The sequence below is a fragment of the Melanerpes formicivorus genome, unplaced genomic scaffold (assembly GCF_026170545.1).
Source record: "Melanerpes formicivorus ecotype bairdi unplaced genomic scaffold, bMelFor1.0.p_v2 SCAF_6, whole genome shotgun sequence".
In the NCBI taxonomy this organism is placed as follows: domain Eukaryota; kingdom Metazoa; phylum Chordata; class Aves; order Piciformes; family Picidae; genus Melanerpes; species Melanerpes formicivorus.
In genome coordinates this window covers 25,176,177-25,191,051 of record NW_027142358.1, presented here as the reverse complement: position 1 = coordinate 25,191,051, position 14,875 = coordinate 25,176,177, and the positions used below count along the sequence as shown (strand labels likewise).

Below are 14,875 nucleotides of genomic sequence, written 5' to 3'. Positions count from 1 at the left end.
TGCTTGCAGCTGGCGATATTGAAAAGATGGGTAACATTTCATTGAAACTTCTTTCTAGCTTGGTAGGCTTAGCAAGCTTCCTCTAACATGTGAGTTTGTTGCATCAAGGCTCAGGTCTCCTAAAAAAACAGATGGCCAGGTCTACCTGTATTCAGACAAGCAAGGCTTCGCTTTCCATGCACTGATACTTCAAATCACTTCCCAGGTCCTTCTCTTGCTCCACCATCCAATTTTCTGTCTTTCAGTGAACCCTTGTTTATGCCAGTTACCCATCCAGCCTGTCAGTTACACTGCTTTATCATTGCCTGATGTCCCTGATCCATCATGAATGTAATTTACACCATTTTTTACACCATCAGTTTTGGGTTGTACTGTCTTACTTTCAGAGAGGGTTTCTGTCCATCATATTTCCCAGTCCTTTCTATTCCTGTGATTGACATCTTTGTAAACCTGTCTCATAATTTCTGTTTTATAATCCCCATCACGTAATTTTAAACATCAGATTGCACCTAGTGTTGACTGGGAAACTACATTACAGTGCTTGTTGAGTCTTGTAATTTCACAATGCTCTGGATTCCCACAGTACCATGTCTACATTGTTAGTGTATATATTGTAGGCAGTGTAACTAATTTGGGATTCCTTTCTGTGGATAGGAAGTACATTTCAAGGCAGAAGATACAGGCAAGCATGCATTAGCACATGTGTATCCAAAGGATGCCTGTTTTCTCAGCTGAGTTGAGGGAAGAAGAAATCATGCCTTAAAGCAAGTCAACATTAAACTTTCTTTTATCGGTTGCCACCTTGCCAGTCAGTCCTTTCCTAGGACTACTGATTTTTGTATCTTTCTTGCTTATCTATTAGCATTCTTCTGTCCTTGCTCAGTGCCACAGTTCCTGAACTAATTCACCACAAACCTTGAGAAACTGCTACCCTCAAAGCAAGACAAATGCCAGGTCTGGACACATTTCCACAACTGTGGCCATCAAGATACTTCCTTTGCTGTTTTGGAAGCTTTGCACAACAGATCAAAGACAAGCATTATTTGTAGTGAAAAATCCTGCAGCCTCCTGTCCCCATGGTTAATGGAACATCTATCATGAAGTACATTCTGTTTTCTGGCTCTGTTATGATAGCAGAGAATACAAAAGCCACAATCACTGGAAGCATTTGAATATTTACCACTAACATTCCCAGCTTTCTCCTTAATACGGCACATACAGAAAGACATACACAAATACAAAGGGAAAGAGAGTTCAAACTCACTCCCTTGTGAGTTATTTGTTGCTTGTTAAATAGTGAAACTGAAACAGAGACTGATTTTTTAGTTTGACCTTGAGACTGATATTCTGCATAAGACTTCTTATGCCCTGTCCCTACTTCCCTTGGCCTTGGGGCATCAGCCTGTGAGCTCTGGACTTGTGTGGGCTCCTGCCAGACACTGATCTGGGCAGCAGCATGAGTCAGTAAACCAAGCGTGCATTTGTGTTTGGAATAGTACATTGCTTGGCAGCAGTGCATTATCACTGGGAAAGTTTGATGAATACTTCTTCTATAAAAGTGTATAAAATCAGCTCCTGTATCAACTGTTGTTCACATAAGTACCTTATTTTACTATTTTAAATGAACAAAATGTTGAAACAGAAATTTCAGTGGAAAATCTTAAAAAACAGACCTGAGTTACAAAGATATATATCATCCAATTCTGTGGAACCAAGCATTTCCTGAACTGGGTACATAGGCATCTTGGCCATCCAATGATACTCCACAACATGAGTCATTGTTCCCAAGTTCTCCTATCTGCCTTTCCTATACTTCAGTGACTTCATAGTGTCAGCTTCTAAATCAGATAGTTCTTAAAGGTCTACACTTAGATGGCTGAGCACTTTGTCAGGTTTATGTATGTGTCAACAGCATGGGCATGATGTGTGTTGTAAGGATGGAGGTGTGTCCTTCTTGAGAAATACCTAAAATGTTGTGCACTGGACTGTGTCTGCAAAGAAGCAATTCTCTGGTCATCTTTCCTGATTGCAAAGAAAGCCAGATAGAATTTATGTACAGATCTATACAGAGAAGAGAACATTGTTTCAGTTATTTTCTTTGTATTATAAACTATGAATGATGAGAGAAAAAATCCCATAATTCTCATGTGCTGGGATCCTCCTGGCATTTTTAATTTATCAAGGCAAGTGCCTGGAGAAACATCTCAATGTCTTTAAAAGAAAAGCAATCTTCAGAGAGTGTTGCTAATATCTAGGGGATGATGATGATATTTCCTGGCTGTTTTCTGTCAATCCCCCCCAAATTTCTAGCAGTGTCTTCTCTTTTAATCATGCTTCTCCATGAATTTAAACACTGAATATAATACAACATTCACAATGACATCAGCTCCACCAATGGCATGCCTCAAAAGCACTGACTTTAGACATGAAGCTCAGTAGAAAGCATGTTCTTCCTAAACAAGGTGTTTCCCTCAGGTTTAGAACAGGTGCCTCTTTTACAAGCAAATAATTTAGTCCTTTGGAAGTTCACATTCCCATCATGCACAAGAGGCTGCATGGCACCATGAGTCAAGGTCTTGTTAGGGGCTGACAACCTACACATTACTACTACTGAAGGCACTAGTGAGAGGTCTGGCAGTCACAGTTCAGGGATCCTATAAACAGAGTAAATTAGCTTCTTGTCTTTGGCACAAGGCTGTCCACAACAAGAGAATTCATTTGTAGATCCATGATCCCATGTATGGAATAGTGAGTCATAAAAGCTTCTTCCTTTTGAAAGGTGTGCCAGAAATCCAAGGTTGTGGAAGACAAAGATTCTTTACCACAAAAATCTTTGGATGTTGAGATGGCTTTTATGTAATTGTGCCTATTGGTTCAGCAGGAGTGATGATAAAAGGTGTTGGCTGCAGCAGAAGTGGTGGGAGAGTTGTACTCAGCATTGGCAACATATCTAAGGAAACAATGAGCTGACAATTTGAAAAAGGGAACCATCTGTGAAGCTCAGAGTCCTCTAGTTGGATGCTGAAGATGCAAATAGCTCTTTTCAGTATTTAGAAAAGCAACAGATTTCTAAAATGCCTATAAAAGGATAGCAGCTGTCTAGACTAAGGGTATCTATTTATGACACTGCATAAGCTAGGAGGCAAATATGTGTAGTATGTCTAAAAGATAAGAGTTTTCTGTTCTTTTGGACTGGTAGAGTCCCAGCAAAGGAAATATAATTCCACCCCTGTAAGTGAGATGTAAATTTGACTAACAAGCTCTATATGAGCAAATTTAGATTTAGAAATGCTGCTGAGATCTAAGAATTTTCATGACAAATTTAGAAGTTACGATAATCTGTTTCTCATTCCACTGATGTCATTGATGAATGGAGTGTAGCTTTTCTCATTTCCTTTCATCTCCAGTGGTCTTTGCAAACGTTACTCATTTAACTTTCAGAATCCTCCTCGATATAGGTGAAAGCTGAAGCACTGGGATTAGCAGGCTAGTCACACAACATTAGTATCAGTTAATCAGGGTGCATTATACCTGATAAAGCAGAAGTGTTTCTTCTAAGGTCATAGCAAAATCGTTGACAGAATCTGAATGAGAACTGAGATGCTCCTGGTTATTTCTGTAATAACTTCAGAGGACTCTCTTCCTCTCTGTTTGTGTGTGGATATGTATGGACATTTTTGGTTTATAGAACTCTGTGCTTACTCACTTCAAATACCTTCAGGCATCAGCATGAGGTATCACAGCCATTGATGATTTACACAATCAGGCTTTATTTCCATAAAGATAACTACCACTTCTCACTAAGGATTTAGCACTTTCTTTTAGTTATGGAAGTACAGCATTTAAAACCAGTTGTCTAAAGTGTGAAGAAAGCAATGTGTCCCAAAACATGTTGTCTTAAAATATAAGTAACCTTTTCTTGATTTAAAGAAAGAAGTTTTTTTTCTATATCAGTTTTAATGATAAAGATCAAGAGACTTCACCTATAGATCAATGAAACATATAGGTGAAGACATCTGAAAGGTGTAAGGCATACAGTAACTGTTACAGAAATACAAAATGACAAGTGAAGAATATGTTTACCTGACTTCAGGTGCTGGGATTCCTACCACAATGCAGTCCAATTGCACTTTGGTTCCTTCAGGAACTTCCCTGCTCTTCAGTTTTTGAGTAAAGCGTGGTGGTTGCCCAAGAGGCTCATCAGAACTTACGGAAGCAGATTCTGACTCTGATTTTAGCTCTCCTCTTGTTAATTGATTGAGAGATTCCAAATTTGCTGCCTGTTGATCATCTGTTTGTTCAAGTGTTTTCTCTGCTTCATTTTCCAAGCCTTGAGGTACTGGAATGGAGAGCCGTTCTCTGGTTTCTGATGTGCCAGATAGGCTAGAGCTAACTCTTTGAGCCAGCTTATTCTTGGAATCTATTTTGCTCCTGTAGTTTTTGCATGTTCGGGGTCTTATTCTTTCAGAGTTGTGAGCTTTGAAAAGTGAGGACAGCTCCTCAATGAAATCTGCTGCCTTATTTAGGAATTCCTTCTTTGATTCTGATTCAGAAGGGAGGTGTTTCTTTAGGTCTTGAGAGCTCCCTTTGGAGCTCTTTGTATTTTTGACATGGTCCTGACAAAAGTTTGAGTGCAGGCCATTGTCTGATGTTTTGAAAGATGTGGACTGGGCCATTTGTTTGTATTTTCCTTTGGTTTTCAGTTCATCTGGGGGATGCTGTGAATGTAAGTGAAGGTCATCTTGTTTAGTTTCCAGTGGATTCTGATCAATAGCTTGTCTTGCCAGGTTCACACTTTCATCTAGCTCTTCTTGGCTCAAAAAGGCAGAGAGATCTGGAAGGTCATCTTGTGCAACTACCTCATCTGAATCACCAGAAGCGTTGCCATAATGGAAGTTATGAGAAGCTGGTTCTGATCGGCTTCTTTCGCTCTTCCCTTGGTGTTTAGTTTCAGCTAAATAACTTTCTCTCAGAAGCTGAGATATTGAAGTTGAAGTTTCTAAACTGTCGTCTTGCATGCTGCCAACAAAGAGGACAAACAGGACCACACCTTATCAATATCATTTTTTTGACTGCACAATCACAGGCTTCTGAAACACAGAACACAATATTTTCCAAGTGCGTCTGTGTGCTGAATATTAAATAGTGAGTAAGGCATTGCTTTAAAGGCCTGCTTCTGTACACAAGTGCCCCATGCTATGGCCTTTACCCATTACAATTCATATTTCATCACTTTCTATCATTGGTAACCCTACCTAGCTAAAGCAACTGCAAGCATGCTGCGTTAGACATTGCTCCAGGCAAAACTTCAGCTACAGAGCTATTAACTGAATATCTTATCTAGGAAATAACTTCACCAGATAATTTAAACACTGTGTAGTTTAAGGACTGAAAGATGCAAGAGAATAACTGTGCCTCTAAATTAAGTAAATTTGGCCTGAAAGACTCTGAAGTACAAGTGAAAGAACCCTCAAAAGGATTTGAAGGATGAGAGGAGAAAGCAGGAGGGGACAGAAGAACAAAAATATTCTGTAATGACATTTTAATTTAAAATTTGTAAAGCTATTGCATTATACAAAACAATAATGGTGCTAAGTGTTCTATACTTTTTATAATGAGGCATTATTTCTAGTAAGCTATTTAAGGTATTTACAGGAAGTAGAGAATTATGTCATTATTAGATCCAAACATCATTTGTACCACAGGCCTTTTAAAATTATTATCTTAGGTCATCCTGCTTCTGAGAAAACATACTACAGATGAGAAGGCAGTATCAGAAAGCCCGTACTTCATCTGCATGCCTCATGAGCAAAGCTGAAGTATCCCTTTGGATGCTTAAGAACTTCTGGACAAGATTGTCCCTTCTATTTACCCAAGAGCCATTATGAGGGAAGCAGACATCCTATTAACACACTCATCCTGAAGTGGCTTAAATATGAAGACAAGACAAAAGCTCTTCATAAGCTTTCAGAGCGCTGATACCTCATAGATACTGAAACTGGTGCGTGACTAGTTACTGGATCTGTCTCAGAATATGGAAGGCACGGTATCTCCTACTTCATTTATGACCAAGCAAGCCTTGCTGTGATGGCTTTGAATATTATAAATTAGATATTATTATATAATTATATATAGAGAATATAATAATAATAATAATAATAATAATAATAATAATAATAATAATAATAATAATAATAATATAATATAATATAATATAATATAATATAATATAATATAATATAATATAATATTGTAGCACGGCAGAAGGTTCTGTTCCTGTCATGGCATCAAAAGAAGGGAACATACATGTCCTTGTCTGACCCGTTTCCATTCATGGCTGTATGCAACAGCTTAAGTTTCCAGAGAAAGAGAGGAGAAGCAAAAAAAGTATCTGCTGTGAAAGGCTTTCTGCTCTGCTAGTGGGACAGTTGTCCTTGGAAAAGGGCTCGTAGAAAGCAAATAAGGTGGTAATGACTCGTACTGCTTCAGTATTTCTTCCTGGAATGTGAGTGACAGCCCTTCTTCCTTATTTACAAAAAGGAAATTGAAACTGTTTATAGTCTTCTTCAGTGAATGAACATAAAACTATCTGATCTGCTGATCTGATCTGCTTTTTGAGACCTTAATCCCTCTGCCTGAGCCACAGTTTCTTTTGAAATTCTTTTTCCTATGTAAATATTTGTTATTTTTGTTTTATTTTTGTAATATGAAGCAAGCAAAATCAGTAAGACAACAAAGGCACCCAACCAAAAAAATTGACAATAAAACTACCATGTAAATTACATGCTTGTGAGCACCCAATCTAGTCTCTGCAACTGAGCCAGGACCTGCAATGCTAATTGAACACTTGGCATTCAATTATCTGGCACAGCTTTCAGTGAAGCTGTGGCACGTAAGAGAACATTGACTTGGGAAGCCTGCGTGAGATAATGTTGTAAGCTGCTTCATGACTGGACAGAGTATGTAATTTAACCTCTTAAGAGAACAAAGAGGTCTCCATGAGACTTAAAACTCTTGCTCTGAGTTTCCTGCTTTTGCTTGCTCAGATTTTACTCCTTAAACAGTTCAACTTGTTTAAGGGGTTATATTATCTTGTTTATGTGCTGATAGCATACTATGTGCTGTGAAGGTCACAGCTAAAGCTACGAGAGTCTGAATACATTCTAACACAAGTTGCTTAGAGCCTGGAAGACAAACCTCACACAGAGACAAACTGCAGACACAGAATGTAGTTGTAACATAAGGCAAGTCTGCTCCAGACCTCCCCATGTGCTACCTTGTATCCGCTTCAAAACAAAGGGAAGAAGCAGAGCCAGAGCCAGCTCTTTTTTCTGCTCCAAGCAGCTGGCTTAGCCTGCAAAAAGAGAGCAGTGTGTGCCTTTAGTGGGATGTCAGAGAAGGAACAATGTCTCAAAATATCTCTGGGGGGGATGCACTCCACACTACCATCCCCTCATGTGGCTGGGGCTAACCGATAACGTCCTCCTGTATGTATCTATGTGGGGCTTTAGATGCCACAACAGAAGGCTGTGTTTTACATGTCTTGCTATATTTCTTGGTAGCGCTCTCTGAAAGGTTTTGGAAGGGCACATCTTCTCCTCTCTTTGTCTGTAAAGAACATGAGAGCTGAAAAAATATGTTGTTAGAGAATGCTGGATGCTCTAAGGAGGAAATTCAAGTAGGGAAATAATACTGGGTGTTCAAACCCTGCCAAAGTCAAATGAAGTTAAAGAACTGAAATAATTTTGTTGAGAGGGTATGTGAAAGACATCTGACTGTGACTCTTCAGGGTTTCATTTTCATCCTTTGTACTGATACTGCTTGATTTCCTCATTTAAATGCTCTGTCTGCTTCAACAGAGGTTATTAACCACAATGCAGCTTTTCTGCTGCATTTTTTTTCCCCAGGGTCTTACACATCTTCTATTCATCTTTTGTACAAAGCATTGAAACATGAAAAAAAAAATCTTCCAATGGTAGAAATTACTTCTGTTAATTCTCCTAAGAACTATTACTGCAATATGAGGAGATGCTGTCCAGGAAGATGTGTCTAGATTGGCTAAACAGCTTTATACTTGTAGTTTGCAAAGTATGACAGTAAAAGGAGGAAAGCTACATGCAAACTACAGCAAAGTAACAAAACCTGGTGAAAATAAAAAAATTACAGAAGAAATTAGTCAGAAAAAAATACTTTCTTGTACTCATGATTAATTTTGGCTACCTGTAATGCAGCTGTATAAAGTATCTTTCATTTGGATGACCAGGCTAGACAGCACAGCTGTATATGGAACAGCAAAATCCACTTCTCTGTCACGGTCCTGAGTGAACTTGTAAGAAGCAAATGGACAAATCATTGAAAACTCTTTCTCTGCTCCTCCCAGGGTACTTGGCTGTTGTGTATGAGAGAAAACCAACAGTTCCCCAGCAAAGGAGCTGAAACTACTTCCTTCTGACCATCAAAGCATAAGAGGTAGAAGGGAGCAGAGTGCCCCTTCTGGTGCCGGGAAGCAGGATATCAATGAGAATGAGTTTGACACAAAATTCTTTATCCTTAGAGAGTCATCACTTTTCTTTAGAGCTCACCCAGGGTCAGAATATTATATCCATGTCTTCTCTATTTTCAGCTTGTGTAGAAAATAACTTGTTATTCTATTTTTAATGAGGAAGAAGTTGGGTACTTGTCAAATGTGGCACTTTGAGGCAGTGCTTGGCTACTGAAGTTTGAAGATATTTTGAACGATGTGATATTTCTAATGTTGTGGTTCAGCAAATGTTGTTGTGAGGCTACCAGGCAGTTCAGTTACAATCAGCAATTATGTTTTGCTTATGCCTTGAGAGATGTTTAGTTTCTTTTGCTTGTTTGTTTGGGGGTTTTGTTTTCTTTCTTTTCCCCCACTCCCCCCTACAAGAAGATATCCTCTCCAAGGCCCACCAAGCACTGATGAACAAATGAAGCACTGCGTAGGCTGAGCCATGCAGATTGCAGAATTAAATGAGAACAGCTTTTGTTCAAATGACGCTAAGCATACAGCCTGACAGGGTCTCTGGCCTAGAAAGCAATATAGGTGTATTCATATATTTTCTAAAATATCTATTAAACCACCTTCCTAGTGAGCAAAGATGTATCATCAGAGGAACAACTGTGCTATTACAGGTTTGATTAATGAAATTTAATAATGATTTATCCTTTATACAGCCAAAAGTGGATTCCTAGCTTCAAAATTAAGATCTAGCCTTTAATTCAGTATTTCTCTCAGCCTGACTTTCTGGATTGGTCAGACTGAGATATGGAATTTGCCTTAATATGCCTTGCGCCTTCTCTTTATGTTTTCCTGATTAAGCCTATGGAAGAGAATTGTCTTCATGGCTGTGCAGCAGCTATCCCATGGTGGCAGTACAAGGCGCACTGCTGCCACATCACAGAACTAGCAAATGTATACAGTAATTGCAGATATCTCTGTTGAGCAGATAAGTGTAGATAACTCCACAGATAACTCTGAGTAAGCAGTAAGAAGGACAAACTCTAGTGAAAACACAGTAGAGAGAGAGCAATCTGTGGTGTTAATGAAAATGACAGTATTTTTGCAAACTGGAAGTATCTGTCTCATAATGAACCAGTATCAAGGGAAGGAACTGCAATGCTAGTTACAAATAGTAGCTCTAAACTGGTGTTATTTAGGATGGGGAATGGGATAACTGACTCCAGCAGTTAGCAGTTCTGCACTCTTGACTGGTTTATTAACTACAGCACCAAAGGAGTGCACTGAGGACATTTTTTGATTTCCTGGAATGCTAATAGCAGTGACCTTTGGCACCTGTTATCTTGAGAGACATCAGAGGATGTCATGAACAAAACTGACTGCATGAACTTCTTCAGTTTGCTAATTCAGTTTCCACTAGCCAACTAATTACACAAGCTTTCTGAGTTTCCAAGAGCCTACATTTAAGGCAATGTTCTCTTATTAGCCAAGTGATCTGTGGGATAAAATATTCACAAAGGTACAGTATGTTTTTATAGTTTGTTTTGGCAGTGGCTAGATGTGGAAATCCTAAAATGGAAGGCAAGAAAATCACACAGCAGGAAGTTTGAACAGTGTGACCATGAAACCTTTCATTGCCTCTTGTTTTGAGTTTTGTTAGACCCATTGCTGAATCATCACTGAAAGAATCTGAGCTTTTCTAAGAAAACAGCACTAGAGACATCTTAGCAAAGCTGAAGGGAATCCCAGATATATCTGAGCGCAGATCCCCTGTTTTGTGTGTTGAGAGAGAGCTTTGGGTGCTTGATGCCCTAAAGATGTTTTTTTTTTTTCAAACACTCATTCTCTGTACCATAATTAAAAGGTTACATGCAAACAGAAGATTCAATGCAAAAAGCATTTAACCATTTTTGGCCTTCAGTTGTAGTTAAAAATGAGTCACTTAATTCAGTGCAAGTTGCTCCTGTCTAGCTTTTCAAGTTACCATTGTTTTTATTGGGACTGCTCGTGTATGAAGGCCCAGTGTCAGAACAACCAGAAAAGTGCTACTTCTACCTCTGCATAGTGGCACCTTTGTGGCAGTGCTCTGCCCAGCACCTCCAGTTTGAAAACTGGAAGGTTGAGCAGGTATTAGAACCTATATCCTTTTGCTGTTAACTTGATTGCATTTACCCATACTCTGTTGAACACTAACAGCTGTATGGTTTTCAACTGTATAATTACAGCGATGACAAACAAGCTAAGAGATAACACCAGTAGTCTGTGTTGCAGACCTTTAATGAGCACAATCACATTCTTAGGTGCTTGCAGGAATTCTCACTTAGCAGTTGCAATTGTCAGAGCTTCTGTTACTGCCTGTTGACAAGCTGTAGCTGCTGCAAGGCAGACCTTGAGACTCCAGACCTAGGAGGGGTTAGGCTGGAGCAAAGGACTAAGGTTAGCAGCTCTGTGTTTGAGGGTGTCATTGTGAGATATTTTTAATAACTGTATTTAGAAGGCTGTGTACCAGATAGTAGTTTACCTTCCTGCTTTAAAAACATTAGTAGCTTCAAATTCCTTTCCTTATAGTGAGTCAAGAAAGTCAGACAATAAAATTCCCATTTCTAAGCAATATAATTAAATGAGGCACTACACAGAGCCTCCAAGCCCATTAATATAACAACTTCTAAGAGCAATAAAGTCCCTCTAAGAATAAGTAGGCTGAAGATTATGTCCATGTTTATGTAACATCTTACTTTTTATGTATATTTTTCAATATAATCTTTTTATTTTGATTTATATTTATGTTCTAGGTATATGTTCATTTTCTTCCATCTCCATTTCATAAAATCCAGACCTTAAAACTCTCCCTTGACTGTAAATATAAAAGAGGCTGTAAATAGTGGGAAATGGGAAAAATGGTGGTGCTTGTAAACATCTTCACATCTTGCTGCTCCTTGCTTTCATATAAATGTCTGCTGTTCAAGGGAGTTTTTTAATTGCTGTTATAACTGATGTGTAGCTATTATTGCTTCTGTTCAGAAAAAATAATTAGATTCAGGGCCTCTTCTGTAAATAAACCCCCTAATAGTCCAGATTCTGCCCTTAGATACATTGCAGAATAGATCTAGAACAACTGCTCAGGATTTACTTGTAGTTGTGAATAGAATTACTAACTCCCAACTTGCAGCCCTTCCGTTTGTAAATGCCATGCAGTTCAATTTTGTAAACACTTTTCAGGTAAGATGCAATGTTTTCCTCTATGAACTTGAATCTTAAACCTTGAAAAATATTACCTATAGAAGAAAGTTCCCTTCTAAAAGGAAGGGGGGGTTGGGGGGGGGGGGGAAAGAAAGAAAGGAGGGGAGGGAAGGGAAGGAAAATGAAAGAAAGAAGGAAAAAAAATCTATGTAGAGTTTTGGGGAAATTTCATTATTTGTAATAAACTTTTAATGGCTTGGGAGTTGGACAATGCTTCATCTTTTAAATACTTGTGATAATGTATATATAATATATATATACAGTGATTTATAATCTATATTTAGTTAAAAATATTATGTTAAAGTCATAAATTGTATTTTCATGTGAATAACATGTTCATTTGATGTGTTAATGTTTTATGACCATTAGATAAATAATCTTTAAACCACAAGCAAGTGATGAGGAGCTGGGAATATTTTGAGAGTCTAGATTTCTGCAGCAGAGGATCTGCCTAGACTGTACTAGGTAGTGATCTTGGTCTCCTCTAACGCAGTTCTCTTCCTCTTGTCTGGAGGTGTTCACCATTTCACCCACAGACATTTGAGTGAGATGTATGCAAAAATTAAAGCCTTAAAAGCACTTCTTTTGCTTTAAGGAATTTTAATGAGCCTTATGAGCACCTATTTTGCAAGCAAACAGCGATATTCGTCCATCTGGTTCTAGAAATGTGAGAGGTGAAATGCATTCTTCCTTTACCACTCTATTTTGTGCTGGTCCAAGTGTGGGTACACCACTCTGCAAGCCCTTCCTGGCTGAAACTGCAAACCCACTACAATGGACTATGCTCCAAATGATTTATAGTAAGTAATTTCTGTTGTTCCTGCTAACAGTACATGTGAGCAGCGCACAATGCCACAAATGCATGTGGTTGAGGACTACTGTAAAGTTATGGGGTGGGACTGAAGCTAGATCTTAGCTTCAGTGTCACCAAGTATTGCATGAGCTCAGTCTAGACAAATTACTGTAATGAGAATTTGCACAACTTACAACACTGAGCAAAAGTCTCTATTCTGCCTGTGAGTGTAAGTAGCACCAGTGTAAAGGGAATAACACACGTGTCAGAAGGCTGAACATTCAACTGCTTGTGCAGCCAGACAGAACAAGCACAAACTGGAGAAAGAAAAAGCCTGAAAAGCAGAGGTATGCAAAGTACATGTCATTTGCACATCATTTTGCCTTGTAAGTTCAGCATTCTGGGCTGGTTGTTTTGTTTTGGTGTGGTGTTTTTTTGTTTTGTTTTGTTTTGTTTTAAATGAGATTCAGTTGTCATACAAATACTGGTTAGTAGTGAAAAAGGGAACTCAAGACTTAAATTAGATACAAAAGAAATCTGGCTTGCATTTATTCCTCAAGGTTTTTCAGTTGTGCCTTTCTTTTTTTCCCCCCGCACTTTCAATGTATTTGTTTCTTTTTGTCAGTCCTCCCTAAGAATATTGTAACATAAAAGCCTTTATATTTGAAACTGCAATGTTTAAATGAGGTTGATTTTAGGTTGAATGAATTTGCCTGCCCCTGAAGACTATCACTGTATATGAAAACAGGTAGATTAGAATTTTACAATGCATTGTCCAGTTGCTGCTATGGTATTGTGTCAATTTTAAACAAATAATCTCAGTGTTGTATTTCCTTGCAAATATACCTAGACCACTAATTCTTTGCAGCTGTTGATAAGAAACATTCTTTCAGTCCCACAGTAAGACCTGCTGTAAAATCTCTAAAGAATGCACAGGAATAGCAAACCAACAAAGAGCACACAGTTCTCCTTTGTCTGTGGTAGTCTGTCAAATACAAAACCTAACTAACTACTGAATAGCTATAAATAATTTCTGATAGGTGAATATCAGTCTGCTCGGCCACAGGAAATAACACACTTCCTAATGCTCTTTAGTTTTGTAATCTGCTTCTGAAAGAAAAAGAGGAAGACAAAAATAATGAAATATCCTGAACTCAGGAACCTTCAGGAGGTGTAGGTGAGGGAGAAGAGTGAGGTTTATGAAATTGTTCTATTAACATTTGTTGATTTTGTTTCCACCCTTAAATTCTAGAGCACCTTCAGCAATGTAAACCTTAGGACCAAAACAAAACCCCTGATAAAGTAACCTGTCTTTAGCATAATTTGTATAACATTCTAAAGTCTAGAGCTACTGTTTTCTTGTCAATTGCTGACATATTATTTTATAAAATTTAAGATGGGCTTCTGATTACTGCTTAATGTTGCAATATATTGGGCCAAACATTTGCTACTGACAGTCAAATACTTTCCTGAGAGTAAGAGAGCAAGGGAGATAGTGGGAGCTCAAGGGTGAGAGCTATGCCCTTCCAGCAGTACTGTTTCTGCAGCTGTTGTGTACATTAATCCAGAGAGCAGATCTCCCAGCACTAAATATAGCCAGTGGGGTCATTTTACATGACAGAATAAATAAATAAATAAATAGAAAGCATTTAACTATGGGGTCACGTTAAATTCATTTTGATTTTGCTTAAGAAAGAAATCTATATGATGGCATCTTGGTTTGAGGCTGAATACCAGAATTCTCAGTACTTCAGAATGTGGAGAGAAAATCAGCAGAAAGAAGAATGCAGTGGAAGCAACAAACTTTTCCAGTCACTGCAATCTTCCGTGGACTCTTTGGAGGAGTCAGACAGGCTCCCAGGGCTTTTAAGAACCTCACCAACACTATTCAAGCACTTTAGAATGCTGCAGAACATCATTTCTCTTCCACTGCTATACATATGCCTCAGCATACTTTAAGTCAGTCTGTTTAAAAATTACTCATTCCCTGCATTTTACCAGCAGTACTTAGCATTCAAATATCTATGCTCACCAAGCCCTTCTGCACCTGCGCTGCAAAATCAAAATGTAGACTGATGTAAAGTTGAGGGATTACCTTTTTGAATTCCTCCAGATGTTGCTGCCCAACCGTGGCAGTTAGTAGTGAAGACAATTGTCCAGAAGTGTGAGATTAAAGTTAAGGAAGTGAGGCAATTCTTGGAGTCCTCAGGAAGAGAAGCAGCTAGGAGTCCATACAGTGAAGGAAGTTAACCTTCGATATTATGAGGATGGCTGTGAGAAGCTGGACAACCTGTCACCACCGGAGCATTTGTCAGTTTGCAGGTCCCAAGTTATTTTGAGCAGCGTAAACCATGTGCCTGCGG

General features: G+C 38.6%; 1 protein-coding gene across 2 annotated transcripts in view; it reads right to left on the bottom strand.

The window, feature by feature from the left end:
• MYPN (myopalladin) overlaps positions 1-14,875 on the bottom strand; it is a 78,433-nt gene that overhangs the window by 45,058 nt on the left and 18,500 nt on the right. Inside the window, exons 4-5 of one of the 2 annotated variants that reach the window (XM_068140132.1) lie at positions 7,277-7,354; positions 4,084-5,019 (exon numbers count right to left, since the gene is read on the bottom strand). In XM_068140132.1, coding sequence (XP_067996233.1) covers positions 4,084-5,018 — 935 coding nt within the window. In that variant the 5' untranslated portion in view covers position 5,019; positions 7,277-7,354. Of the gene's footprint in view, positions 1-4,083; positions 5,020-7,276; positions 7,355-14,607; positions 14,813-14,875 lie in introns of those variants that run through there. The other variant, XM_068140133.1, reaches the window with a different exon arrangement.